At 40.7% G+C, this 26,973-nt stretch overlaps 1 protein-coding gene across 1 annotated transcript; it reads left to right on the top strand.

The window, feature by feature from the left end:
* Window positions 1–675: 675 nt before the first annotated feature.
* LOC133133467 (olfactory receptor 1496-like) lies at window positions 676–26,419 on the top strand. Its single transcript, XM_061249564.1, has 4 exons — window positions 676–683; window positions 2,090–2,299; window positions 2,519–2,672; window positions 26,393–26,419. The coding sequence occupies exons 1-4, from the start codon at window positions 676–678 to the stop codon at window positions 26,417–26,419; spliced, it is 399 nt and encodes a 132-aa protein (XP_061105548.1).
* The last annotated feature ends 554 nt before the right edge of the window (window positions 26,420–26,973 follow it).

The raw sequence follows: 26,973 nt of genomic DNA, 5'->3' as shown, positions 1-26,973 counted from the left end.
AAAAATAAATAAAGCAAAACATTATCATAGGCTATTTATCCACCGGATGTTGAAAGCGAAAATTCCCTGCTTTCAGTGAAAAATGGATACGTTAATCTCACTACCACGATTGTCCCACGCCATATAAAAGGAATTCTGATATATTCTTATGTAAGGAACCGTTACCGTTACATAAGAATATATCAAATTGTACAGCGGCCTGCATTGGCATGAAAGTAAAATCATTAGACAAGCCGCCTATGGTAAAACAGACCCGATGTTATAATATACACAACCCTGTCTGTAACAAAGTTGTTAACAGCAGCATATTCACAGATTTCATGCCAATCAAGTCTATCAGGCAGAAGCCATAGAAGAGGGATGAAAACAAGAATGATCATTTTAACCGATACATGAAAAAAAATGACACACGAACTACAGGGATTTAACTACAGATTTCTGCAGCTGTGAGGTTACACTGTACAATGTCAATGTAAATCTAAATATTTAATTAGTCAATTAGGCTGACTTACTATTATCTGACTTACAATGTTGACATTTGACTATTGAGATGGCCAAAAATAAAGTTTGAAAATACAATTAAATTTCTCAGTAATCCAGTAAAATAAAAAATAAAAAAGATACGACCCCTAGCGGTCATACGCAGTATCGGTTAACCGGTTAACCGTTTAAAAAATGGGACGGTAACCGGTTACTAAAACTGATGATTTGTCACATCCCTATAAGAAAGCTTTATGTATTGTGTTTTGATTCTATATCGTGTTTTGATTTGTCAACATGAGGACCAAAGTTGTGCCAATGAAAGTCAAGGAAGCCATTTTGAGACTGAGAAACAAGAAAAACAAACAGGCAGCAACAGAGCTGCTGCTATCACGATAGATTATTTATTATTAAGGCAAGTGAGCCAGAACCTGTGGCAGCCAAACATGCCCAAACTATAACACCCCCACCTCCATGTTTCAAAGGGAGGGGCGGGGGGTGCTTTGGTTCTTGGGAAGTTCCTTTTAGCCTCCACCTTTTGCTCTTGCCATCACTCTGATACAAGTCAAGCTTGGTCTCATCTGTCAGGTCCTTTATCCAGAACTCATCAGTACTACTTATGAAACTGGAACCTGGCCATCTTTTTATGCAGCTAAAGAGTTGTTTGCAACTTGCAGTGTCACGTCTATAGATCAATTTGTGAGTCTTCATGCAGAGAGTACTTGCTAACCCATCCACACCTGCCTCTGGAAGAGTGTTTCTGATCTGTCGGAAAGGTGCTCATCTTCATTATGATAAAAATTATTCGATCATCAACTGTAGAGGACTTCCTTGGGTTACCAGTCCTGCTGCGATTGCTGAGCCCAACCAGTACATTCTTTCTTATTAACAATGTTCCAAACAGTTGAGTTAAGAAGCCTATTTTTTAAATCAATGTCTCCACCTGTTTTTTTGTTTTTTTCCTCAGCCTCATAATTGCTTCCTTGCCATTGACACAACTGTTGTGCTTGTATTGACAAATGCCAATAACAGATTAAGTGAGAGATTTACTATACCTGCAAGGACGCGATTAACTACACCTAACTAATCACAAAACCTTGAGAATAATTACTCCTAAAATGGAGGGACAATGAATAAAAAGGGATGCAATTCCTATACAGACCATCCCATATGGATGCAAATACCCTCAAATTAAAGGTGACTGTACTTTGAATTGCCATTGTTTAATTTTAAATCCAATGTGCTGCATTGTCCCCTGGTTGTATGTTTTCATTGACTGTCATTCATCTGTTTCTCTCTCAGGGCCCAGAGGAAAAGCAGCCGCACAGAGGTCTGAACGCCGTACACGTGCAATGGGAACGGGAATTACTCCCATCACAAATGATTCAATCATAATTCCAGTGGGATTTTACGTCACTGGATTTACAGATTTCAAGTTTGCTAATTTATATTTAGCTTTCCTCTGCTTCATTTACATTGTAACGGTTCTGTGCAACTGTTTTATAATTTCCATGATATGGCTGGATCATCGCCTACACACTTCAAAGTACATCGCGGTGGCAAATTTAGGAATTGTTGACTTGATGTGCAGTACATGCTTTATTCCTAGTTCGATTAAGACTGCTGTCACGAGGGACACATTTGTGTACTACCATGCATGTTTGACACAGATTTTCTTTTATTACTGTGCCATAACATTAGAGTCATTTTCCCTCACTGTACTTGCCTATGACAGGTTAATTGCGATATGTTTCCCCCTCAGGCATAGTTCTATCAACACCCCCACAAGAATGTTCTGCATTTTAGTGATTGTTTGGTTGTTTTGTATTGGTGCCATTCTGTTCTTAGTCTTGATTTTGACAAAACTGTCTTTTTGTGATTCAGTCACTGTCAACGACTTTGTCTGTGGGTACTCGCTCGTGTTCCAACTTTCGTGCAATGATCATACACTGCAGTTTATTGCTGCCTCTACTGTGAGTATAGTGCTTTCGTTTGGGCTCCCCACCTTTATCATAATGTCATACGTCTTTATTTTGAGAGCCGTGTTTAAAATGAAAAATATGGAGAGCCGGTACAAAGCACTTTCAACGTGCACAGAACATCTTATTGTTGTGGCGATTTTCTATGTGCCAACCATAACTCTGTACATCACTGAACTTTTCTTAATCCACATTGATATGCAGATCAGAATGGTGAACTTGTCATTAGCATCCTGCCTCCCATCCTGTCTGAACCCCATTGTGTATTCCCTGGCAACCAAAGAAATCAGGAACAGAATACTGGCTATGTTCCAGAAAGTCAAAGTAGCAGTGTGGACAAGGCATTAATAGAGAAGAAATCTGCAGTAAAGTTCCATTTTCCAATATATGACATCAATTTATTTGTCGGTCTTGATCTTTGCCCTCAATTGTACATATATATGTGATATCCAATATTATGAAGATGAATTGTGTTTTCTTGTAAATAGAAGACCCCCTTCCCCACCACCACCACTACCCCATCCGTGAAATATTAATTCCCTTTGAAGCTTTAAGCATGCATTAGGGAAGACCAGGAATTGGAATAGTTGTAATACTATCAATTGGACAACTTAGGGATGTGTTGTGCTTATGTGATCAGTATTGTAAAGACAAATATTCCCCTTTAAGCTCCCAGGAGAAGTTTGCTGAGTATATGCGAAATATTGGGTGTTTTAAGCAAAATTCATCTTCTTTTTTGTGCAGCAGTCACAATATTGCATGGCAACAATACTCAGTTTCTCTAGTTTAATATGATGCTTCAAATTCATGCTAGCTTCAACTCCACGTGCCAGAATAACTGGGTATGTAATGGCTGCCCAGGCTGGGGATGTTGTGGCCATTAATTAGGGGCCACGCCGCGAAGCTGGATAGGGACACTGTGTGTTTCAACCTGTACGTATTATTATTATTATTTAACATAATAATGTTGGCTCATTTGTCTATGGCAGCCCCTAGAACCGTAAGGTAAAAAGATTCATGTCTCCATCTTGAGCGCTCTAGCGCCATCAGTGGGTCTAACTTGGAGGTACATTAAGGCATGTAAGTTTTGAGCAACATGTCGGATTTTCAGAAAAAGTTTACAAATTTAGTCCAATCTTCACTAAATCTGGCACAGATGATGTTCAGACCAAACCTCACAAATGTCATCTGATGGATTTTAGATTTTCTAAAACTTTTCTCCATCATAACCAATCACAATCTTCATAACTTGATGTTATTACCCGGGTCCCCATTTTGAGGAAGCACCAAACATATTCTGTCATTTTACCACTGAAGGGTGCTGCAATAATCAAAAATGTGTTTTGGCTAATAACTGGTGATCTGCTTGCTTACAAAAAATAATGTCTGGTGATACCGTGAGAGTTACCACAGCCAAGACATGGAAACTTTTCATGTCAACCTAATTGATGCAGCCACCATAATAGATTTTCACTGGCCTCAAAGTTTTCCCACTCTTCACTAAATGTGACATAGATAATCTTCGGACCAAGCCTCACAAAAGTTATGCGATGGATTTTTTATTATAATTTGTTTTGTTCATTTGAAAATTGTTTGTCCAGTACAGTTAAATTGGCAGTGACGCTGCCAAACAGGAAGTGAAGGCATCTTGAGTCCTGCTGGACTACTTGACCCCATTCAACCCTGCTTGCAGGTTTAATTCTGATTGAAACTGCTTGTTTTTGCCATTTATTTATTTTTCAACATGCCTAGGCAACGGAAGAGAAAAACAGGAGTGTGTCCCTGGAGACACACTAAAGCAGACTTGCATGTACATGGGTAGTCAGATGGCATATTCGTTCCAACATGCACAATGTTATGGAAAGCTTTTTTTTGTTTTTACATTTAACCATTGTGTAAAGGTTTTGAATATGGCTTGAATATTATTGAAAATCTGTAGCAAGATCTCAAACATGCCGTACGTGTGTCTGAGCTGGATGTGTTCTCTGAGGAATGGGGGGAAATGGACAGGGTTCCCAAGCTTTTGCACATGGCCTTTTTCCTTTAAAAAAAAATTTATTTTTAAACTGTAAAAAAATAAAAGAAAAAGTCATCTTGCTTTAACTGTTGAATGTTGTACCATTTATAGGTCAAGTTTGCTTCTGTTCACTTAGATATGAATTGTAAAAGGCCTTTTGACCAGGGGTGCCTGAATCTTTGCACAATACTCTAGTTGTATGTTCAGGGAAGCTCAGAGAATAGCTTTGTCAATGGCTTCAAAATTACAATTATATAGAAATACAACTAGATTTATTTTTAAAATAATATTTATAAAATGAAAAGTGCGGTATTGTCTGAAAAGTGGTTGTCAAATAAAAATATTAATAGCTTTCTAACCACTGCGTTCAGAGTGTTGAGGACTTCCTGATTTGGTTCAAAATACTTTTGCAACCAATAAAAATTTATGAAAAAAATAATTGTCAGAGACACTTTTTTCATTCATTTATATCATATGATAATGTTTTACAGATTTGCCGGTTCTGAAAGGCAATATGCTTCTGTTTGTTATGGATTTCTATCGTGAATTGTATTGAATACCAGTAAAAAATATTTATTCTATGTAAATCTGTTTTAGCACTATACACTCACTGAGAACGTTTTAGGTATTAGGTGCACCTGTACACCAGCTTGTTAATGCATATATTTAATCAGCCAGTCATGTGGCAGCAACTAAATGCATAAAAGCATGCAGACATGATCAAGAGGTTGTTTTATTGGTTATTAAATTTCTTTACATTTTAAAATTATTTTTCTTTTTTCCTTTTTTTTTTAAGGCACTGATTAACACAAAATAATCATTTTAACAGAGACTTAAACTAATCAGACAAGGACATCAAAAGAACGAAAACAAACTTAAAGAAAGAGTGGTTACAAATTATTCCAAAAAGACCTGACAAAACTTAACAAAATCCATTTCCACAATAAAGAAACTAAGGTGAATTAAAAGACAAAGAAATTGTAAAGAAGAAGGTCCATTTCGCTCAGGTTTAATTGTCCCGAGAGGCTTCTGTGTCCCTTCTGTGTCGCTTGGGGGACATGATCAAGAGGTTCAGTTGTTTTTCAGACCAAATGTCAGAAAAGGGAAGAAATGTGATTTAAGTAATTTGACCATGGAATGATTGTTGTTGCCGGACAGGGTGGTTTTAGTATTTATAATCTTTTTGAATGAAAAGAAAGGACTTATTTGTACCACCATATTCCTAAATATGAGAAAAGGCCTGTGGAAATGTTCACGTTCAAGTTTATAAACGACAAGTCTACGTCGGTCTGCTAAATGCCAAAATGCAGTGTAAACTGTAAAAGGTAACGCTGTAACCTCATCAATGCATAGGCCTATAGGGATCAAAGTGATTATACAGACAGCCATTGGAGGGAAGTTGCGGATTTTAATTGGTGTCCCAGAATAATTCCCAAGTTGGCGCAGTCCACCCACTCCAGGAGATAAATTCTGCAGTTTGACTGACGAAGCACTTTAGACGAACGGATTTCTTTACCCACGCTAACAAGAACTGGTGAGTTCTGATGCGCTAATTCTACGCCTAAATTCGCTGTTTTTCGCATTTCATTCAAGACGCCGGGGCTGACTGCAAATGTTTCCATGCGCTTTCTTTCGAAGTTTATCATGTGAAATAGACACAGCTAATACATGCAACGTTCAAAGGGTATAGTGATAATCGAAAATGTAAAATAAAAACCAAAGACATGTTTCGCTGTTCGGTAAAGTGGACGTTTTATGGGAAGGGGGGTGGGGTTATAAGAAACCAAGAAAACAAGAGTAGGCCTATGACATCTTACGCATTGTGCTAATGCTTTTCCGTTCGGTTCTTGGTCACATACTACCTGCAATATTCCTGGATATTGCTAGCAGAACGAATGGGAGTCTGGTCATGACACTATCTTTCAGGAAACAATTCAAGAGCGATGTCGGATAGGAAGAGAGGCGGGACCCACACGTATACATTGATGGCATCCCCTCCGCTGCTTGGTTCTATTTTTGAAGTGCTTCTTTCTTTATGTAACCTGAGGGAATCACTACCACCACACAGGACACAAAACGTATCGGAGTTCTTGGTCTTTATTTTCCCATCGTTACATTTGACTGCCAATGAGGGCTAGCAGTATGAAGATGTGTTGTAGCTTGTTTGCTAAAAGCGTTTTATATCCATACAATACGGCAGTGGGCTTGCCTAAAACCAATACCAAACAAAATGAACAAAATAATACATATCAATATCATGGTAACGACCAATGCATAAAAAAGTATAAGAACCCCCTTTCAGTTCATTAACTCACATCCAAAACAATCTCAGGCTAACCGCCAAGTAAACGTGGACGATGACCGAACATCAATCTTCAAACATCTTAATTTCGTCGATCTACGATACAGTGATCAACTCATGTTGTACAAGTACAAGTAATTTGACAATCAAAGAATATCATGTGTGGAAATCTTATTACCAGATAATTATTCAATCCTTGGACCATGCACCCTTCTGCTTACTTCTCACATGAAGATATCAAACGAAAAATACATATTTCCCATGAGCACGGTAAACTAATAAATCACACGAGTAAGTATACACTCTAGAACAGGTACAGTGACTATCGCCTCCTTCTGGGTAAACAGTTAACTGAAACTCATCGCTGTGCACTTGGCATTACATGAAATCAACACAGCAACAAAATGACAATGTAGGCCTTTTATATTAAATCAACAAAAATGCAAAAACTTGTGTGAACTTATTCACCTTTTAGTACCAATTGTACTGGATCTTAATATTCTGAAATGCCACCTGGTTACATTTAATTTAAAAAGGAATGTTTTTGTGAAATGGTGAACTTTCCTTGATACAGATATTGGTCTCGCCGTGTTTCCAGTCATTTCCCTTGATCAAACCACTAAGTACAATACCATCAGATCAAGCCGGCTCTCCTCAATGAATAGCCGCATTCACACTCGGACAATATTCATGTCAACGATTTGAAACAATCTTGAAATCCAGATTGTGTTATTGCTGGTTATGCAGAGGGATGGTTTACAGATGCTCCTTTGCCATTTCAGAAATCAGTTCAGGAACCATCAGTATGAGCCTACCAGAACTATCGGGAAATCAGAATGTGTTATGGTTTATGTTTCTATTGAAATTTGAGAACCGTGACAATGAGAATTGTGAATGAAGAAAAAGAAAATACTTATTTGAATAGTCTAACCTTCCTATGGACTATGGATCGCTTTGGAAAATTAACTTTTTATTTTATTTTTTATGAAACAGTGCATTTGTATTTTATTTATTCATTTATTTTGTTATTGTTGATTATAGTGATTACAATTTTTATTTTATCCATAATTTATTCTCCCTAACACCCCTAATGAAGAAGCTGCTTATTGCTTGCCAATTGGTTAGTTGGGTGCCCCACCAATTTTCTGCTCATCAACCGCCACTGTTAAACTGTAGCCTATATAATATATTTTATATTAGTTATTATATTAAGTTATGTGATTCTTTCTGAGTAAGAATACATCTTATCCTTTTATAAACTTTAGCTGCGATGTCCCGCGCTGTCTGTGGGAGGTAGCCTAATCGCAATGTTGTGTGGATATGGTTTGCGCGGAATCCGATTTGAGTCAGAAATATCAAGAAATCATCATCGTCTTGACGCAGATTAGTGTCAGGTTTGTTAAGCAGAACATTTTATGCAAAAATAAATAAATACATAAATAAATAAAGATTTTGAATGCAGTTTTCTGGATCTAAAATCCATTGCAGTTGTCAGTTGTCACGACCTTGAAGGTCACGACCTTATTGTTACATGACCATGAAAAAGGCTCACTGGCATGTTGACTAACCCTCGGCCGGTGTTTATAGTCCTTAAATTCGGGTTTAAAAATTTAGGGACTGTCACTCTATACCAAAACATTGTACAGCTGTGCAATAATTCAAGCTCATTGATTGAAAATTGATTCTAATTACGACAGCCAAGGGCGTGGTTGCTTATTGTGATTGTTCATGCAGCTGCCCAAATTGTACTCTGGGCTAGCGATCACTGAAACTCTGTATACTATTACTTATTATCCAAGCGAAGACTACATATTTAGTTACAAAACAAAAGTTAGTTCGCTATCGGTAGCAACAAACAAATTAGCCATTGTTAGCTCGGCAAATGTACAAATATCCACGCGAGGCAATACGAACATAGGAGGGCGTTGCGAGCAAGGTTGCACAAGCGTTGTGCCTCAGGTGGATATCTGTAAATTTGTAAATGCCTGCCATTTACAATTTGCCATTTACCATTTCGTTGATTTCCATTCATCTGTTTCTCTCTCAGGGTCCAGAGGAAAGGCAGCTACGAGGAGGTCCGGAACACCGAACCTGTGCAATGGGAATCCCTGACACTTCCCTCACAAACAACTCTATCATAATACCAGCGGGATTTTACGTTATCGGATTTTCCGATGTAATATTTGCTGATTCGTATGTTATTTTCCTCTGCTTCATTTATATAGTAACAGTTTTGTGCAACTCTTTTATAATTTGCATAATATGGATGGATCATCGCCTACATACTGCGAAGTACATTGCGGTGGCTAATTTAGGTGTTGTTGACTTGATGTGCAGTACATCCTTTATTCCTAGTACGGCCAATACTGTTGTCGCGAGAGATACCTTCATGTCCTACAATGCATGTTTGACGCAGATGTTTTTTTATTATGTTTCTGTAGTACTAGAGTCATTTTCCCTCAGTGTACTTGCCTATGACAGATTAATTGCGATTTGTTTTCCACTGAGGCATAATTCTATCAACACTCCCACAAACATGATCAGTATTTTAGCAATTGTTTGGTTATTGTGTGGAAGCTGTCTATTGTTCATGGTCTTGATCGTGAAAAAACTGTCTTTTTGTGATTCAGTCACTGTGCACGGGTTTAACTGTGAGTATGCACTCGTGTACAGTCTAGCGTGCAATGATAATACACTGCAGTGGGTTACTGCTAGTGTTTTGAGTACACTTCTTTTGTTCACGCCCCCTATTTTAATCATCATGTCATACGCCAGTATTTTGAGAGCTGTGTTTCGAATGAAAAGTGTGGACAGCAGGTACAAAGCACTAGCAACGTGCACAGAACATCTCGTTCTCGTGGCGATTTTCTATGTGCCGACCATAACAGTGTACGTCATGGAAATTTACGTATATCAAGTCGATTCAATCGTCAAAATGCTGAACTTGTCATTAGCTTCCTCCATTCCTTCCTGTCTGAACCCCATTGTGTATTCCCTGGCAACCAAAGAAATCAGGAACAGAATACGGGCTATGCTCCAGAAAGTCAAAGGAGCAGTGTGGACAGGGCAGGTGTAGAGCCGAAGGTGGCTGTAAATGTATTACTTTCAAATAAATTACATACTGCGTTTATTTTTAGGTCTTAATGTATGTCCAATGTAATGTAGTTGAATTGCATTTTATTATGAATAGAAGACCCCCATCACTACCCCACGCACACCCATGACATTATAATTCCCATTGGAATTTTATACATGCATTGGCAGCTGTCTCTTAATTACTATTTGTTTTTTTTTTAAATTAATTATTGGCATTTGGCAGACGCTCTTATCCACAGCGACGTACAGTTGATTAGACTAAGCAGGAGACAGTCCTCCCCTGGAGCAATGCAGGGTTAAGGGCCTTGCTCAAGGGTCCAATGGCTGTGCGGTTATTGTGGCTACACTGGGATTCAAACCACCAACCTTGCCTGTCCCAGTCATGTACCTTAACGCTACAGGCCGCCCGTTGTTGTTGTCATTTTCCCCTTCATTGTCTTGTGGTCTGCTTGTGTAATTATGTTTTATACTATTGTCAGTAAGACCTTTTAATCAACTGACCCAGCTGGTTATAAATTAAGGTAATTATCCTTATATTATATAAACATTCTTAGAGTTAATATAGCTGAGGTTCAGTAGCATCATACTCTCTTGCATTCCATTGCGGCATAATACAGTCACTGTACTCAGTTTGTCAGCTGAGAATATTTGCATATCTACGAACAGATGTATCTACAGAAATCATCTTACTCGCCTCCTCCACAGAACTTTTAAAGATGGATGTAGGACTCAAGTTCCGGACTCGGACCGAGCCTGACTTGAGTCCCATTTTTCCTGGACTTGGACTGGAAATGGATGGCATTGACTTAAACTTAGACTCAGCATGATGACTTGGGACTTGCTTCAGACTTGACCATTATTATCTTATGAGTTATCATTAAATAAAAAGTTAAACATGCTATAAAATTTTTTACATGGAGGTAACCCACTTTCTCAGTGGCTGCCTGTAGCCTAGACACAACACTTACACCGAGTGAGCATTGCTGCCAACTGCTTATGTCTACTGCCATTTATAGGACATTGTAATTGGCGTTAACTTCATTTACATAAATAGTGATAGAGTATATCAGATTTACAAAATAATTTGCAATGTGATGAGCCAACATTACATAAAGAGCTAACAATGGGGAAAAAACACTACACACAATTCAATTATTGATCACTTTATAGCCTACAGAAAAGGTATCACCCACTACAGCTACACCCAATGCACAGCAAGCTAAAGCTAGAAAGATAACCTACCTAATCACTGCTTATTATCTCAAAATATTTTTTAAAAATATGTTTCTTACTGCCAAAAAATAATAATCATAACTTGAAATGTGCATTCCCTAAAGAAAATGTGAAGTGTGATCGAGGCCAAATGCCGGATTAGGTGGCTACTACTGCTAATACTATGGTGTGGCTTGTCTTTGGTAGGTGGTTGCTAGGTGGATGGTAGATGGTTGCTAGGTGGTTGTTAAGGTGTTGCTATTTGGTTTCTAGGGTCTTGCTAGGTGGTTTCAGAGGTGTTTCTTGTTCTTTGTTAAGGTGTTGCTTGGGTGTTGCTAGGTGGTCGCTAAGGTGTTGCTCAGTGGTTACTATGGTGTTGTTAGGTTGTAGCAATGGTGTTGCTAGGTGGTTGCTAAGGTGTTGCTAGGTGGTTACTAAGTTGTTGCTATGTGGTTGCTGAGCTGTTGAGTATTTAAAAACTTTGACTTGACATGGCATGATTCTAACTTGTAAACTTGATTACAAATAGGATACATTTGTGTAATCAATGGCCTGTCGATGGCAACCTGCAACCGATGTCAAGCACAAATGGGGAAAAATAACCCCATAGGCAGGACTGTGTTGGTACGTCCTGTGAGACTGGCCATCCCAGGATAGATAACATCATCTTTGTTATTGCATTTGGTAGACAAATCTGACCATCCATCCATCCATCCATCCATTATCTGAACCCACTTATCCTGAACAGGGTCGCAGGGGGGCTGGAGCCTATCCCAGCATACATTGAGCGAAAGGCAGGAATACACCCTGGACATGTCGCCAGTCCATCGCAGGGCACACACACCATTCACTCACACACCCATACCCATGGGCAATTTAGACTCTCCAATCGGCCTAACCTGCATGTCTTTGGACTGTGGGAGGAAACCCACGCAGACACGGGGAGAACATGCAAACTCCACACAGAGAGGCCCCGGCCGACAGGGATTCGAACCCAGGACCTCCTTGCTGTGAGGCGGCAGTGCTACCCACTGCACCATCCGTGCCGCCCAAATCTGACCATATGTTTATAATTATAATTTTTTTTTTTTAAAGCAACGAAAAGCTGCAGAGCAAAAATGTTTGTGACATCAACAACTTCCATAAGCACACAGCTCATTTGCATATCAATAGTGGATTGGTTGAATTGTAGAATCTCTGGTGCAGGGGTCAGCAGAATGACCGTTAGAGTGAGATGAGAGCTTAAAGAAAGCAGCTCTCAAACAAATGCTCATAATTCCATCCATCCATCCATCCATCCATCCATCCATTATCTGAACCTGCTTATCCTGAACAGGGTCGCAGGGGGGCTGGAGCCTATCCCAGCATACATTGGGCAAAAGACAGGAATACACCCTGGACAGGTCGGCAGTCCATCGCAGGGCACACACACCATTCACTCACACACTCATACCTATGGGCAATTTTGACTCTCCAATCAGCCTAACCTGCATGTCTTTGGACTGTGGGAGGAAACCGGAGTACCCGGAGGAAACCCACGCAGACACGGGGTGAACATGCAAACTCCGCACAGAGAGGCCCCGGCTGACGGGGATTCGAACCCAGGACCTCCTTGGTGTGAGGCCGCAGTGTTACCCACTGCACTAATCTAATTATGAATTCATGATATCTTGCACATTAAATAAATCGCTAAATCTGCATCATATAGGTCAAAATAGCATCACACCCACATGCTAACATAAACTAGATGCATAACAGGTTACATTTAAAGGTTTTAGCTGCACTAATTCCGAGACATAAATGTAACACATGGCAGGTGGCTCACGGATCTCCGAACATCCAATTCTCACTTTTAAATGTAATTTAAGGCATCTTCGAGCACAAAACTCTTAGGAAAACGAACCAACATTTATCTAAACAATATAAACATACAGTATTCACACAGAATGACTCACTTTATGCTCAAGGACGCACACGAGATACATAAAAGTTCTTCCTCTCACTCTGCTGCTGCATCCAACTTCGGAGGCCTGCTGACAAGTTCTAATTGGCGCCTGCGCACAGATGCGGCCTTTCCAACAGTAAGCCTCACACTCCAACAGTAAGCGTATAGCAACAGGCTAAACGGAGAGCAAAGTGACTTGTAAAATATGACTATCATAGGCAGTCAGTGTACATGGAGAATAAGATGTTATTTTCTGCTATTCAAGTGAAGGACCTGTGGGGGCGGCCTGTAGTGTAGTGGTTAAGGTAAATGACTGGGACACGCAAGGTCGGTGGTTCTAATCCTGGGGTAGCCACAATAAGATCCGCACAGCCGTTGGGCCCTTGAGCAAGGCCCTTAACCCTGCATTGCTCCAGGGGAGGATTGTCTCCTGCTTAGTCTAATCAACTGTATGTTGCTCTGAATAAGAGCGTTTGACAAATGCCAATAATGTAATGTAATGTAAAGGACATCAGAATGCAAATGAAATATAATTTTAAAAAGTGTGAGTGTGTTTGTGCACAATTATATCATTTGTCTCTAAATATTCATTTTTTGACAAATTAATAAATCTTTCTTTTGTCACACAAATGTAATGTTTAGCACACATATTTAAATACCTTCTTCTGAGCATTTGATTGATAATCTTCCTAAATAATATCTTCCTAAAGGAAGGACTTATTTGTACCCCCATATTTCTAAATCTGAGAAAAAAGGCCTGCGAAGACAGTCTGCTAAGTACCAAAATGCAGTGTAAACTGTAAAAGGTAACGTTGTAACCTCATCAATGCATCGGCCTATAGGGATCAAAGTGATTATACAGACAGCCATTGGAGGGAAGTTGCGGATTTTAATTGGTGTCCCAGAATAATTCCCAAGTAGGCGCAGTCCACCCACTCCAGGAGATAAATTCTGCCGTTTGAGTGACGAAGCACTTTAGACGAACGGGTTTCTTGACCCTCGCTAACAAGAACTGGTGAGTCCTGCTGCGATAATTCTACGCGCCTAAATTCGCTCTGTTTTTCGCATTTCATTCAAGACGCCGGGGCTGACTGCAAATGTTCCCACGCGCTTTCTTTCGACCTGTGTCATGTGAAATAGAGACAGCTAATAAATGCAACGTTCAAAGGGTATAGTGATAATCGAAAACGTCAAATAAAAACCTAAGACATGTTTCCCTGTTCGGTAAAGTGGACGTTTTATGGGAAGGGAGGTGGGGTTATAAGAAACATAAAAGAAAAATCAAGAAAACAAGCGTAGACCTATGACATCTTACGCATTGTGCTAATGCTTTTCCGTTCGGTTCTTGGTCACATACTACCTGCAATATTCCTGGATATTGCTAGCAGAACGAATGGGAGTCTGGTGATGACACTATCTTTCAGGAAACAATTCAAGAGCGATGTCGGATAGAAAGAGAGGCGGGACCCAAACGTATACATTGATGGCTTGATTCTATTTTTGTAGTGAGTCTGAGATGTAGTTTCTTTCTTTATAAAAAAAAAAAAAGGAATGTTTTTGTGAAATGGTGAACTTTCCTTGATACAGATTGGTCTCGCCGTGTTTCCAGTCATTTCCCTTGATCAAACCACTAAGTACAATACCATCAGATCAAGCCGGATCTCCTCAATGAATAGCCTACATTTAGAGAATAATGACATTTTATTTGCATTGTGCACATTCTATCAACATTATTTATTGATACGGACTTTTTCCTTCTCCGCATTCACACTCGGACAATATTCATGTCAACGATTTGAAACAATCTTGAAATCCAGATTGTGTTATTGCTGGTTATGCAGAGGGATGGTTTACAGATGCTCCTTTGCCATTTCAGAAATCAGTTCAGGAACCATCAGTATGAGCCTACCAGAACTATCGGGAAATCAGAATGTGTTATGGTTTATGTTTAACCTTCCCTCAAATAAATTGTTTTCTGTGAAATCTTTCTCGACTATGGATCGCTTTGGAAAATTAACTTCTTGTTTTCTTCTTTTTTTAAAACATTGCTGTATTATATTTATTTATTTATTTTGTTATTAATGATTATAGTGATAAAAAAAGAACGTGTTTCTCTCTCAGGGTCCAGAGGAAAGGCGGAGGTCCTGAACACCGAATCTGTGCAATGGGAATCCTTGACACTTCCCTCACAAACCACTCTATCATAATACCAGCGGGATTTTACGTTACCGGATTTTCCGATGTAATATTTGCTGATTCATATGTAATTTTCCTCTGCTTCATTTATATAGTAACAGTTTTGTGCAACTCTTTTATAATTTGCATTATATGGATGGATCATCGCCTACACACTCCAAAGTACATTGCTGTGGCAAATTTAGGCATTGTTGACTTGATGGGCAGTACATCCTTTATTCCTAGTACGATCAATACTGTTGTCGCGAGAAATACCTTCATGTCCTACAATGCATGTTTGACGCAGATGTTTTTTTATTATAGTGCTGTAGCATTAGAGTCATTTTCCCTCAGTGTACTTGCCTATGACAGATTAATTGCGATTTGTTTTCCACTGAGGCATAATTCTATCAACACTCCCACAAACATGATCAGTATTTTAGCGATAGTTTGGTTATTTTGTGGAAGCAGTCTTTTGTTCATGGTCTTGATCGTGAAAAAACTGTCTTTTTGTGATTCAGTCACTGTGCACGGGTTTAACTGTGAGTATGCACTCGTGTACAGTCTAGCGTGCAATGATAATACATTGCAGTTGGTTACTGCTAGTGTTTTGAGTACACTTCTTTTGTTCACGCCCCCTATTTTAATCATCATATCATACGCCAGTATTTTGAGAGCTGTGTTTCGAATGAAAAGTGTGGACAGCAGGTACAAAGCACTAGCAACGTGCACAGAACATCTCGTTCTCGTGGCGATTTTCTATGTGCCGACCATAACAGTGTACGTCATGGAAATTTACGTATATCACGTCGATCCAATCGTCAAAATGCTGAACTTGTCATTAGCTTCCTCCATTCCTTCCTGTCTGAACCCCATTGTGTATTCCCTGGCAACCAAAGAAATCAGGAACAGAATACGGACCATGCTCCAGAAAGTCAAAGGAGCAGTGTGGACAGGGCAGGTGTACAGCTGAAGGTTGCAGTAAATGTACTATTTTTAAATAAATTATATACTGCATTTATTTTTAGGTCTTGGTGTCTGGCCTCAATTTATACGTAATGTCCAATGTAATGTAGTTGAATTGCATTTTATTATGAACAGAAGACCCCCATCACTACTCCACGCACACCCATGACATTATGATTCCCATCCAGCCTGACTTGAGTCCCATTTTTCCTGGACTTGGACTGGAAATGGATGGCATTGACTTAAACTTAGACTCAGCATGATGACTTGGGACTTGCTTCAGACTTGACCATTATTATCTTATGAGTTATCATTAAATAAAAAGTTAAACATGCTATAAAAATTTTTACATGGAGGTAACCCACTTTCTCAGTGGCTGCCTGTAGCCTAGACACAACACTTACACCGAGTGAGCATTGCTGCCAACTGCTTATGTCTACTGCCATTTATAGGACATTGTAATTGGCGTTAACTTCATTTACATAAATAGTGATAGAGTATATCAGATTTACAAAATAATTTGCAATGTGATGAGCCAACATTACATAAAGAGCTAACAATGGGGAAAAAACACTACACACAATTCAATTATTGATCACTTTATAGCCTACAGAAATGGTATCACCCACTACAGCTACACCCAATGCACAGCAAGCTAAAGCTAGAAAGATAACCTACCTAATCACTGCTTATTATCTCAAAATATTTTTTAAAAATATGTTTCTTACTGCCAAAAAATAATAATCATAACTTGAAATGTGCATTCCCTAAAGAAAATGTGAAGTGTGATCGAGGCCAAATGCCGGATTAGGTGGCTACTACTGCTAATACTATGGTGTGGCTTGTCTTTGGTAGGTGGTTGCTAGGTGGATGGTAGATGGTTGCTAGGTGGTTGTTAAGGTGTTGCTATTTGGTTTCTAGGGTCTTGCTAGGTGGTTTCAGAGGTGTTTCTTGTTCTTTGTTAAGGTGTTGCTTGGGTGTTGCTAGGTGGTCGCTAAGGTGTTGCTCAGTGGTTACTATGGTGTTGTTAGGTTGTAGCAATGGTGTTGCTAGGTGGTTGCTAAGGTGTTGCTAGGTGGTGTAGGGGTCCTCGCACGGGACTCCAAATTATGTAGGGTCCTTGCACGGGCCGCCAAATAACGCAGGGATTTTACTCTCTACGAAACCGGGGCGCCAGTTAAACGTTGTGTTGCAGTATAACTGCGAAAAGTAATCAGTCTCATAAAATTACTGTTATCAGAAATATCCAACCACAAATATAGTATTTCAATTAATTAAAATAACCAATATTAATGATTGAACATACCGATAACCTGAAGGTTGGAAGTTCTTCGAAAGACTGCTTTAACTCGGCTCTCATGTCTATGCGATTCCAAAACGGACACCGGGGTTTAATAAAATATATTTATTAAACAAACATACAAACACATAACAGATAAACTAACGGGAAGTTAGTAAGGAAATTTAGTTGGGTATGTGTGTGTGCGTGTGTGTGGCGCGCGCAAGCGCGCGTGTCGCTAGAGTTCTGGGTGTGGTAATGAGTTGGGGTTAGCTGTGAGAAGGGACTACTTGCGTAGTTTTACTCTATATATGCGCAAAAGACGGCGAATCAATTCACGTACATATATATGTAGCTAACCAAACACATTACAATGGTTGGATGGTAAATATTGAAACACAGATTCACAAAAACAGTTAAGACTAAACTAAACACTGGCTATGCCTGAATGTTTGTTTTCTTACTGAGTCCATACGCATTGCTGGATCCAAAAGACATGCTGTCCTTGTAGAAGCGGCGATGGTGCTGTGAATGGTGTCCGGGAGAGATGCGCAGGCTGGGGTGTTCCCGTCTTAGCAGCGCGTTGTCGTCTAATCCGCTGGTCCTTTTCCAGGTGTAAAAGTTCGTTGCTGTTTCGTTGTTGTGAGCTTTGCAGGAGTAAACTGATGTAGCGTTCCGCGTACACCAGTTTCCACTCGCTATAGGCCACGAAGTTACCGCAAGGTAACGGGGTGTGTCCGTAGGCCTGGTAGTGCGCTGTGCAGCATTCAGCCTCTGTCCGAGTCTCGGAGCAGATGAGCTGAAGCGAATGGCCAAAAAGGGTGCGTCGAAGAGAAGAAGCAGAAGAGGGAGAAAAAGCAGAAGAGAGCCAGAAGAGAGATCCCAAGAACGTGTCTTGCTCTTATACGGGACCGTTTATTGCTCCCGCCATTACGGGATTGGCTGAACCAAGTTAGACGTCATTCGTGGTGGACGTCGCAGAATTTTCCTGTGGGAATGTGGAAGTTGTAGTCCCTACATCCCCCCTGTGGTCTCAGGATGCGGCTGAAGCCAGTGTTCCTCGAGAGCACAAAAGTCAGTTCACAGTCCACAGGTCAAGTACATTGGGTCGGTAACACAGTTCACAATTGACTGACAAACATCCAGGCATTTATCAACAATTAACTAAACTGGTCTAAAACACATGATACAAACAATGTGAAACACTAAGGTCGAACAGTGAATACATTGTCACAAAACATGAGAAACCTTGGTGAAAGGGTTAGTCGTTTTGTTAGTTCAGGTGTTTTGTTAGTTATTGGATGGTGTCCAGAAGGTGGAGCACCAACAGGAATGACCCAGCCATGAAAATGTTCAGATGATGTAGGGGTCTAGGATGGAGAGGCTGTAGCCTTTTTGGAAGTCTTGTTCAGACTGACCAATTGTTCTAGTCCCTACAGTCAGGTTGCTGACGAGGGTTGTCATCTGAAATATGTGGGGGCATTTTCAAATTAGGGCAGCTTTCTGTATCCAAGCTTAACCTTATGGCTGTGTCATCAGGAAGGAAATGGAGAGGTGGTCTCATTTCTAAATGATGTGGTAAGCTCACAAGTGGTCTTGTCTTGCTTGGGGAAGAGGTGGAGTAAGGCACACTGGGGTGTGGCAATATACTTGTAAAGATTACACTGTAGTTTCTACATGCAATACTTTATGATGGTTCAGTAGGTGTAGAAAGAAGCAATGAACGTTTACGAGTTATAACAGGTGTCGGATTTAACTCTACAGTACCTACTTACGATCTGCGTTTGCTGCTGCTACATGCAAATCTAAGTGGCTGCTATAAACTACCAGTTTATTTTGCCACCCCCCTTTGGTAGGAAAGGTGTGCAAAAGAAAGTGGTCAAAGCTTCAGCTAGGAGTCTGCCTGTGAGGAGACCACGGCTATAGATCAGTCTTATTCAACATCTTTTGATGGAGGTTGAACAAGACCAGATAGCTCTTTGGAGTGGTTACTCAAGGCATACACACTACTGAACAAAGGTTAGAGGCTTTAGTTGTCCTCAGAGGAACTGAAGAAGCTCTCTTCAGACAAGGTATCTTCCCTATCAGAGTCATGCTGGTGACTCTGAGGCTTGGGCCTACCGGGTCGGTCTTCTCTCCAATTCCGGCTGGAATCAGATTGTGAGAAGCGACCACGGTGGCTCTTAACCGGGAACTTACTCACATGCCGTTGTTTTGAGCCGTTAGATTTTAATGGGGCAACTTGGGAAGTGCCGGCGGGCTTGGTTGGAACAACGTGCTTAGCTGTTTCCAATACCTTGTTCCTGGGCACAATCCTTAAAGTGTCCCAGACCATTTGGGCTTCATTTCTTAATTCAAGGGCTGAGTGTTGGCCCCTTGAAAACAGTGAAACATGAGTTCGGACACAGGGGTGCAGGTTGTGCACAAAAAGGGATTTGAAGGCTTGATCTTCATCTAAGCCTGGTCCGTTTCTGCCCTGGAAAAAAGCATGTTTAAGACGTTGGTAAAAGTCTTTTGGTCTTTCTGTACGGCTATGTTTAACCTCCACAGATTTGATCATGGCTGTGGCCTGATCAAACCGTGGCAGGTACTCAGCTACCAACGCTTCACAAACCTTGGGATAGCTGGAACGAACTTGTGGTGGAAGTTGTTCCATAAATGTATGGATCTCTCTGGTTGAGGTTTTCCATACAAGTCGTACCTTTTCTCGATCGGTTGCCCTGGGCAGATCCGAGAGACAGTAGTCAACTTCCCTCAAGTAACTCTGAATGTTAAATTCGGAGTCCTTGGGGTCAAATGTGTGGACATACTTCGCCATGGCCTCTAGCTCTTCAAAGCGAAGACCATGTGAAGTTGCACTAGTCTGCCTGTTTGGAGAAGGAGAGACTGAAATCACATTTGAATGTGAATGCGTTTCATGCGGAGCTCGACGTCCTCGGTTTGGTTTAGGGGGCGGAGCTACAAAACAGTCATTCTCACAATGGTTGGCAGAAGATGAATTGTTGCTGTCAGTGTACTGTACAGAGCTGTCACCTATCCTCTCAGTTATAAAGGGAAAGCTAGCGGGATTAGCGTTGCTTTTTGTGTGCCCAATTAATAACGTTAGATCTCCTCTACCGTGTCCACGGGAGGGTTCCCTGACCTCCTCATGAGAGGGGTGGGCATGGAAGGTGCAGTCCTGTACTTGCCTGACTGTTTCTCCCTTGCGGAGATGGACCACCGTTGGGATGGAGTCCCCCCTTTCCCTCTCCAGGGAAGAGGTGGGCAAACCATTGCATGGGTGGTCAGCAGCACTGCAATCTGAGGAGACTGACGAGTGTCCATCAGAGCAAGTTGTGGAACCGGGATCTGACAAACCCGAATCAATTTGTGACCCCCCTTCCCCTGCCTTGTGGTGTAAGGAGGAAGCAGGAGAAGCTGGAGTTGGGCAAGCCTGAGAAAGCAGGCTTACAGAAGAGAGTGGATGCAGTAGCTTGTGGCATCTACTCTTCAACTGAAATAATTCCTCTCTGTAGGAACAAAGATCTGATTCGGCTGAATGCAGATCACGCAAGTATTGTACTGCTTTCTTGCCAACAGTTTGAAGCTCAAGTAAAACACTGGTGTGTTGTCCTCTGAGGTATGCCATCTCTGAGTCTAAGTTTTTGTTGCTCTGAAGAGCAAGACTAATCTGTCTGGCAAAATTCAAGACCAGACAACTTAGAATTGGGTCTTTTGAATGGTTGGGGGAGTGACCTTTCTCGTTGATTAATGAGAACATTTCTTTCCTACAATCAGTGAGGTTCATCTGATTCAGGAAAGCTATGTAGCCAGGTGCTAAACCTTGGGCTAAAAAGGAAAGGTACTCATCAATAGATATGGGTTCCATATCTCAAGCCAAATAAAGCTAAAAGCTAAAATCAGTAACTTAAGAGGGTACTCTTGAAGTTAACAATTTGACAAGGGCCTTGAGCTCCTAACAGTTGGCAATGAATTGTTTCCCAATATCACAATCCAACATACAAGTTGTGATGAAGGATAAAGAATTTAAAACGCTCTTTGAATATTCTCTATAACTATAGTACAAGGTAGCTATAGCATCACACAGGGACTCGAGTTGCACTAGCGGTACTGCAATGCAACAACAGCAAAATGAACAAACATATGGCGGATATTCAGACCGTAAAATAGGAACTGTGATGCTGATCACATTAATCCTAAATACCAGAATGTGATTGGTTGAAATTACAATTAAATTTGGATTTAAATGTAAAATTCAATTAATTATTAAAATTACTTTGACCAAGTAATTATAATTAATAATACAGTGCGGCTAATAATACTATTATTGATAATACGTATTATACCGGAAGGTAAATGCCAATCAACAAACTACCGTGTAAGATTACGAATGTAATGCCACAATGTTACACGAGGGGGCAGTATATTGAGAAAGCGGCTCATGCAGGCTTTCAAAAATGGTACAAGGGTGACATCTAGCGGTATTTTCAAAAAATTGCACTGGTGGCAATTTAGCTGAGAAAGAATGCCGAGAATTCGTTCTGGAGTCACGTGACATGAGCCAAAGCTCGTCTTTCTCACGCAGAGCTCCAAATTAGGAAGGGGAATTCGTTATGAAGTCACAAGACATGAAATTTGAGCCAAAGCTAGTCTTCCTCACACGGGGCGCCAAAATATGTAGGGGTCCTCGCACGGGACTCCAAATTATGTAGGGTCCTTGCACGGGCCGCCAAATAACGCAGGGATTTTACTCTCTACGAAACCGGGGCGCCAGTTAAACGTTGTGTTGCAGTATAACTGCGAAAAGTAATCAGTCTCATAAAATTACTGTTATCAGAAATATCCAACCACAAATATAGTATTTCAATTAATTAAAATAACCAATATTAATGATTGAACATACCGATAACCTGAAGGTTGGAAGTTCTTCGAAAGACTGCTTTAACTCGGCTCTCATGTCTATGCGATTCCAAAACGGACACCGGGGTTTAATAAAATATATTTATTAAACAAACATACAAACACATAACAGATAAACTAACGGGAAGTTAGTAAGGAAATTTAGTTGGGTATGTGTGTGTGCGTGTGTGTGGCGCGCGCAAGCGCGCGTGTCGCTAGAGTTCTGGGTGTGGTAATGAGTTAGAGTTAGCTGTGAGAAGGGACTACTTGCGTAGTTTTACTCTATATATGCGCAAAAGACGGCGAATCAATTCACGTACATATATATGTAGCTAACCAAACACATTACAATGGTTGGATGGTAAATATTGAAACACAGATTCACAAAAACAGTTAAGACTAAACTAAACACTGGCTATGCCTGAATGTTTGTTTTCTTACTGAGTCCATACGCATTGCTGGATCCAAAAGACATGCTGTCCTTGTAGAAGCGGCGATGGTGCTGTGAATGGTGTCCGGGAGAGATGCGCAGGCTGGGGTGTTCCCGTCTTAGCAGCGCGTTGTCGTCTAATCCGCTGGTCCTTTTCCAGGTGTAAAAGTTCGTTGCTGTTTCGTTGTTGTGAGCTTTGCAGGAGTAAACTGATGTAGCGTTCCGCGTACACCAGTTTCCACTCGCTATAGGCCACGAAGTTACCGCAAGGTAACGGGGTGTGTCCGTAGGCCTGGTAGTGCGCTGTGCAGCATTCAGCCTCTGTCCGAGTCTCGGAGCAGATGAGCTGAAGCGAATGGCCAAAAAGGGTGCGTCGAAGAGAAGAAGCAGAAGAGGCAGAAAAAGCAGAAGAGAGCCAGAAGAGAGATCCCAAGAACGTGTCTTGCTCTTATACGGGACCGTTTATTGCTCCCGCCATTACGGGATTGGCTGAACCAAGTTAGACGTCATTCGTGGTGGACGTCGCAGAATTTTCCTGTGGGAATGTGGAAGTTGTAGTCCCTACAGTGGTTACTAAGTTGTTGCTATGTGGTTGCTGAGCTGTTGAGTATTTAAAAACTTTGACTTGACATGGCATGATTCTAACTTGTAAACTTGATTACAAATAGGATACATTTGTGTAATCAATGGCCTGTCGATGGCAACCTGCAACCGATGTCAAGCACAAATGGGGAAAAATAACCCCATAGGCAGGACTGTGTTGGTACGTCCTGTGAGACTGGCCATCCCAGGATAGATAACATCATCTTTGTTATTGCATTTGGTAGACAAATCTGACCATCCATCCATCCATCCATCCATTATCTGAACCCACTTATCCTCAACAGGGTCGCAGGGGGGCTGGAGCCTATCCCAGCATACATTGGGCAAAAGACAGGAATACACCCTGGACAGGTCGGCAGTCCATCGCAGGGCACACACACCATTCACTCACACACTCATACCTATGGGCAATTTAGACTCTCCAATCAGCCTAACCTGCATGTCTTTGGACTGCGGGAGGAAACCGGAGTACCCGGAGGAAACCCACGCAGACACGGGGTGAACATGCAAACTCCGCACAGAGAGGCCCCGGCTGACGGGGATTCGAACCCAGGACCTCCTTGGTGTGAGGCCGCAGTGTTACCCACTGCACTAATCTAATTATGAATTCATGATATCTTGCACATTAAATAAATCGCTAAATCTGCATCATATAGGTCAAAATAGCATCACACCCACATGCTAACATAAACTAGATGCATAACAGGTTACATTTAAAGGTTTTAGCTGCACTAATTCCGAGACATAAATGTAACACATGGCAGGTGGCTCACGGATCTCCGAACATCCAATTCTCACTTTTAAATGTAATTTAAGGCACCTTCGAGCACAAAACTCTTAGGAAAACGAACCAACATTTATCTAAACAATATAAACATACAGTATTCACACAGAATGACTCACTTTATGCTCAAGGACGCACACGAGATACATAAAAGTTCTTCCTCTCACTCTGCTGCTGCATCCAACTTCGGAGGCCTGCTGACAAGTTCTAATTGGCGCCTGCGCACAGATGCGGCCTTTCCAACAGTAAGCCTCACACTCCAACAGTAAGCGTATAGCAACAGGCTAAACGGAGAGCAAAGTGACTTGTAAAATATGACTATCATAGGCAGTCAGTGTACATGGAGAATAAGATGTTATTTTCTGCTATTCAAGTGAAGGACCTGTGGGGGCGGCCTGTAGCGTAGTGGTTAAGGTAAATGACTGGGACACGCAAGGTCGGTGGTTCTTATCCTGGGGTAGCCACAATAAGATCCGCACAGCCGTTGGGCCCTTGAGCAAGGCCATTAACCCTGCATTGCTCCAGGGGAGGATTGTCTCCTGCTTAGTCTAATCAACTGTATGTTGCTCTGGATAAGAGCGTTTGCCAAATGCCAATAATGTAATGTAATGTAAAGGACATCAGAATGCAAATGAAATATAATTTTAAAAAGTGTGAGTGTGTTTGTGCACAATTATATCATTTGTCTCTAAATATTCATTTTTTGACAAATTAATAAATCTTTCTTTTGTCACACAAATGTAATGTTTAGCACACATATTTAAATACCTTCTTCTGAGCATTTGATTGATAATCTTCCTAAATAATATCTTCCTAAAGGAAGGACTTATTTGTACCCCCATATTTCTAAATCTGAGAAAAAAGGCCTGCGAAGACAGTCTGCTAAGTACCAAAATGCAGTGTAAACTGTAAAAGGTAACGTTGTAACCTCATCAATGCATCGGCCTATAGGGATCAAAGTGATTATACAGACAGCCATTGGAGGGAAGTTGCGGATTTTAATTGGTGTCCCAGAATAATTCCCAAGTAGGCGCAGTCCACCCACTCCAGGAGATAAATTCTGCCGTTTGAGTGACGAAGCACTTTAGACGAACGGGTTTCTTGACCCTCGCTAACAAGAACTGGTGAGTCCTGCTGCGATAATTCTACGCGCCTAAATTCGCTCTGTTTTTCGCATTTCATTCAAGACGCCGGGGCTGACTGCAAATGTTCCCACGCGCTTTCTTTCGACCTGTGTCATGTGAAATAGAGACAGCTAATAAATGCAACGTTCAAAGGGTATAGTGATAATCGAAAACGTCAAATAAAAACCTAAGACATGTTTCCCTGTTCGGTAAAGTGGACGTTTTATGGGAAGGGAGGTGGGCTTATAAGAAACATAAAAGAAAAATCAAGAAAACGTAGACCTATGACATCTTACGCATTGTGCTAATGCTTTTCCGTTCGGTTCTTGGTCACATACTACCTGCAATATTCCTGGATATTGCTAGCAGAACGAATGGGAGTCTGGTGATGACACTATCTTTCAGGAAACAATTCAAGAGCGATGTCGGATAGAAAGAGAGGCGGGACCCAAACGTATACATTGATGGCTTGATTCTATTTTTGTAGTGAGTCTGAGATGTAGTTTCTTTCTTTATAAAAAAAAAAAAGGAATGTTTTTGTGAAATGGTGAACTTTCCTTGATACAGATTGGTCTCGCCGTGTTTCCAGTCATTTCCCTTGATCAAACCACTAAGTACAATACCATCAGATCAAGCCGGATCTCCTCAATGAATAGCCTACATTTAGAGAATAATGACATTTTATTTGCATTGTGCACATTCTATCAACATTATTTATTGATACGGACTTTTTCCTTCTCCGCATTCACACTCGGACAATATTCATGTCAACGATTTGAAACAATCTTGAAATCCAGATTGTGTTATTGCTGGTTATGCAGAGGGATGGTTTACAGATGCTCCTTTGCCATTTCAGAAATCAGTTCAGGAACCATCAGTATGAGCCTACCAGAACTATCGGGAAATCAGAATGTGTTATGGTTTATGTTTAACCTTCCCTCAAATAAATTGTTTTCTGTGAAATCTTTCTCGACTATGGATCGCTTTGGAAAATTAACTTCTTGTTTTCTTCTTTTTTTAAAACATTGCTGTATTATATTTATTTATTTATTTTGTTATTAATGATTATAGTGATAAAAAAAGAACGTGTTTCTCTCTCAGGGTCCAGAGGAAAGGCGGAGGTCCTGAACACCGAATCTGTGCAATGGGAATCCTTGACACTTCCCTCACAAACCACTCTATCATAATACCAGCGGGATTTTACGTTACCGGATTTTCCGATGTAATATTTGCTGATTCATATGTAATTTTCCTCTGCTTCATTTATATAGTAACAGTTTTGTGCAACTCTTTTATAATTTGCATTATATGGATGGATCATCGCCTACACACTCCAAAGTACATTGCTGTGGCAAATTTAGGCATTGTTGACTTGATGGGCAGTACATCCTTTATTCCTAGTACGATCAATACTGTTGTCGCGAGAAATACCTTCATGTCCTACAATGCATGTTTGACGCAGATGTTTTTTTATTATAGTGCTGTAGCATTAGAGTCATTTTCCCTCAGTGTACTTGCCTATGACAGATTAATTGCGATTTGTTTTCCACTGAGGCATAATTCTATCAACACTCCCACAAACATGATCAGTATTTTAGCGATAGTTTGGTTATTTTGTGGAAGCAGTCTTTTGTTCATGGTCTTGATCGTGAAAAAACTGTCTTTTTGTGATTCAGTCACTG

The sequence above is a fragment of the Conger conger genome, chromosome 7 (genome assembly GCF_963514075.1).
Source record: "Conger conger chromosome 7, fConCon1.1, whole genome shotgun sequence".
NCBI lineage: Eukaryota > Metazoa > Chordata > Actinopteri > Anguilliformes > Congridae > Conger > Conger conger.
This window is presented reverse-complemented; position numbering and strand designations above follow the sequence as displayed.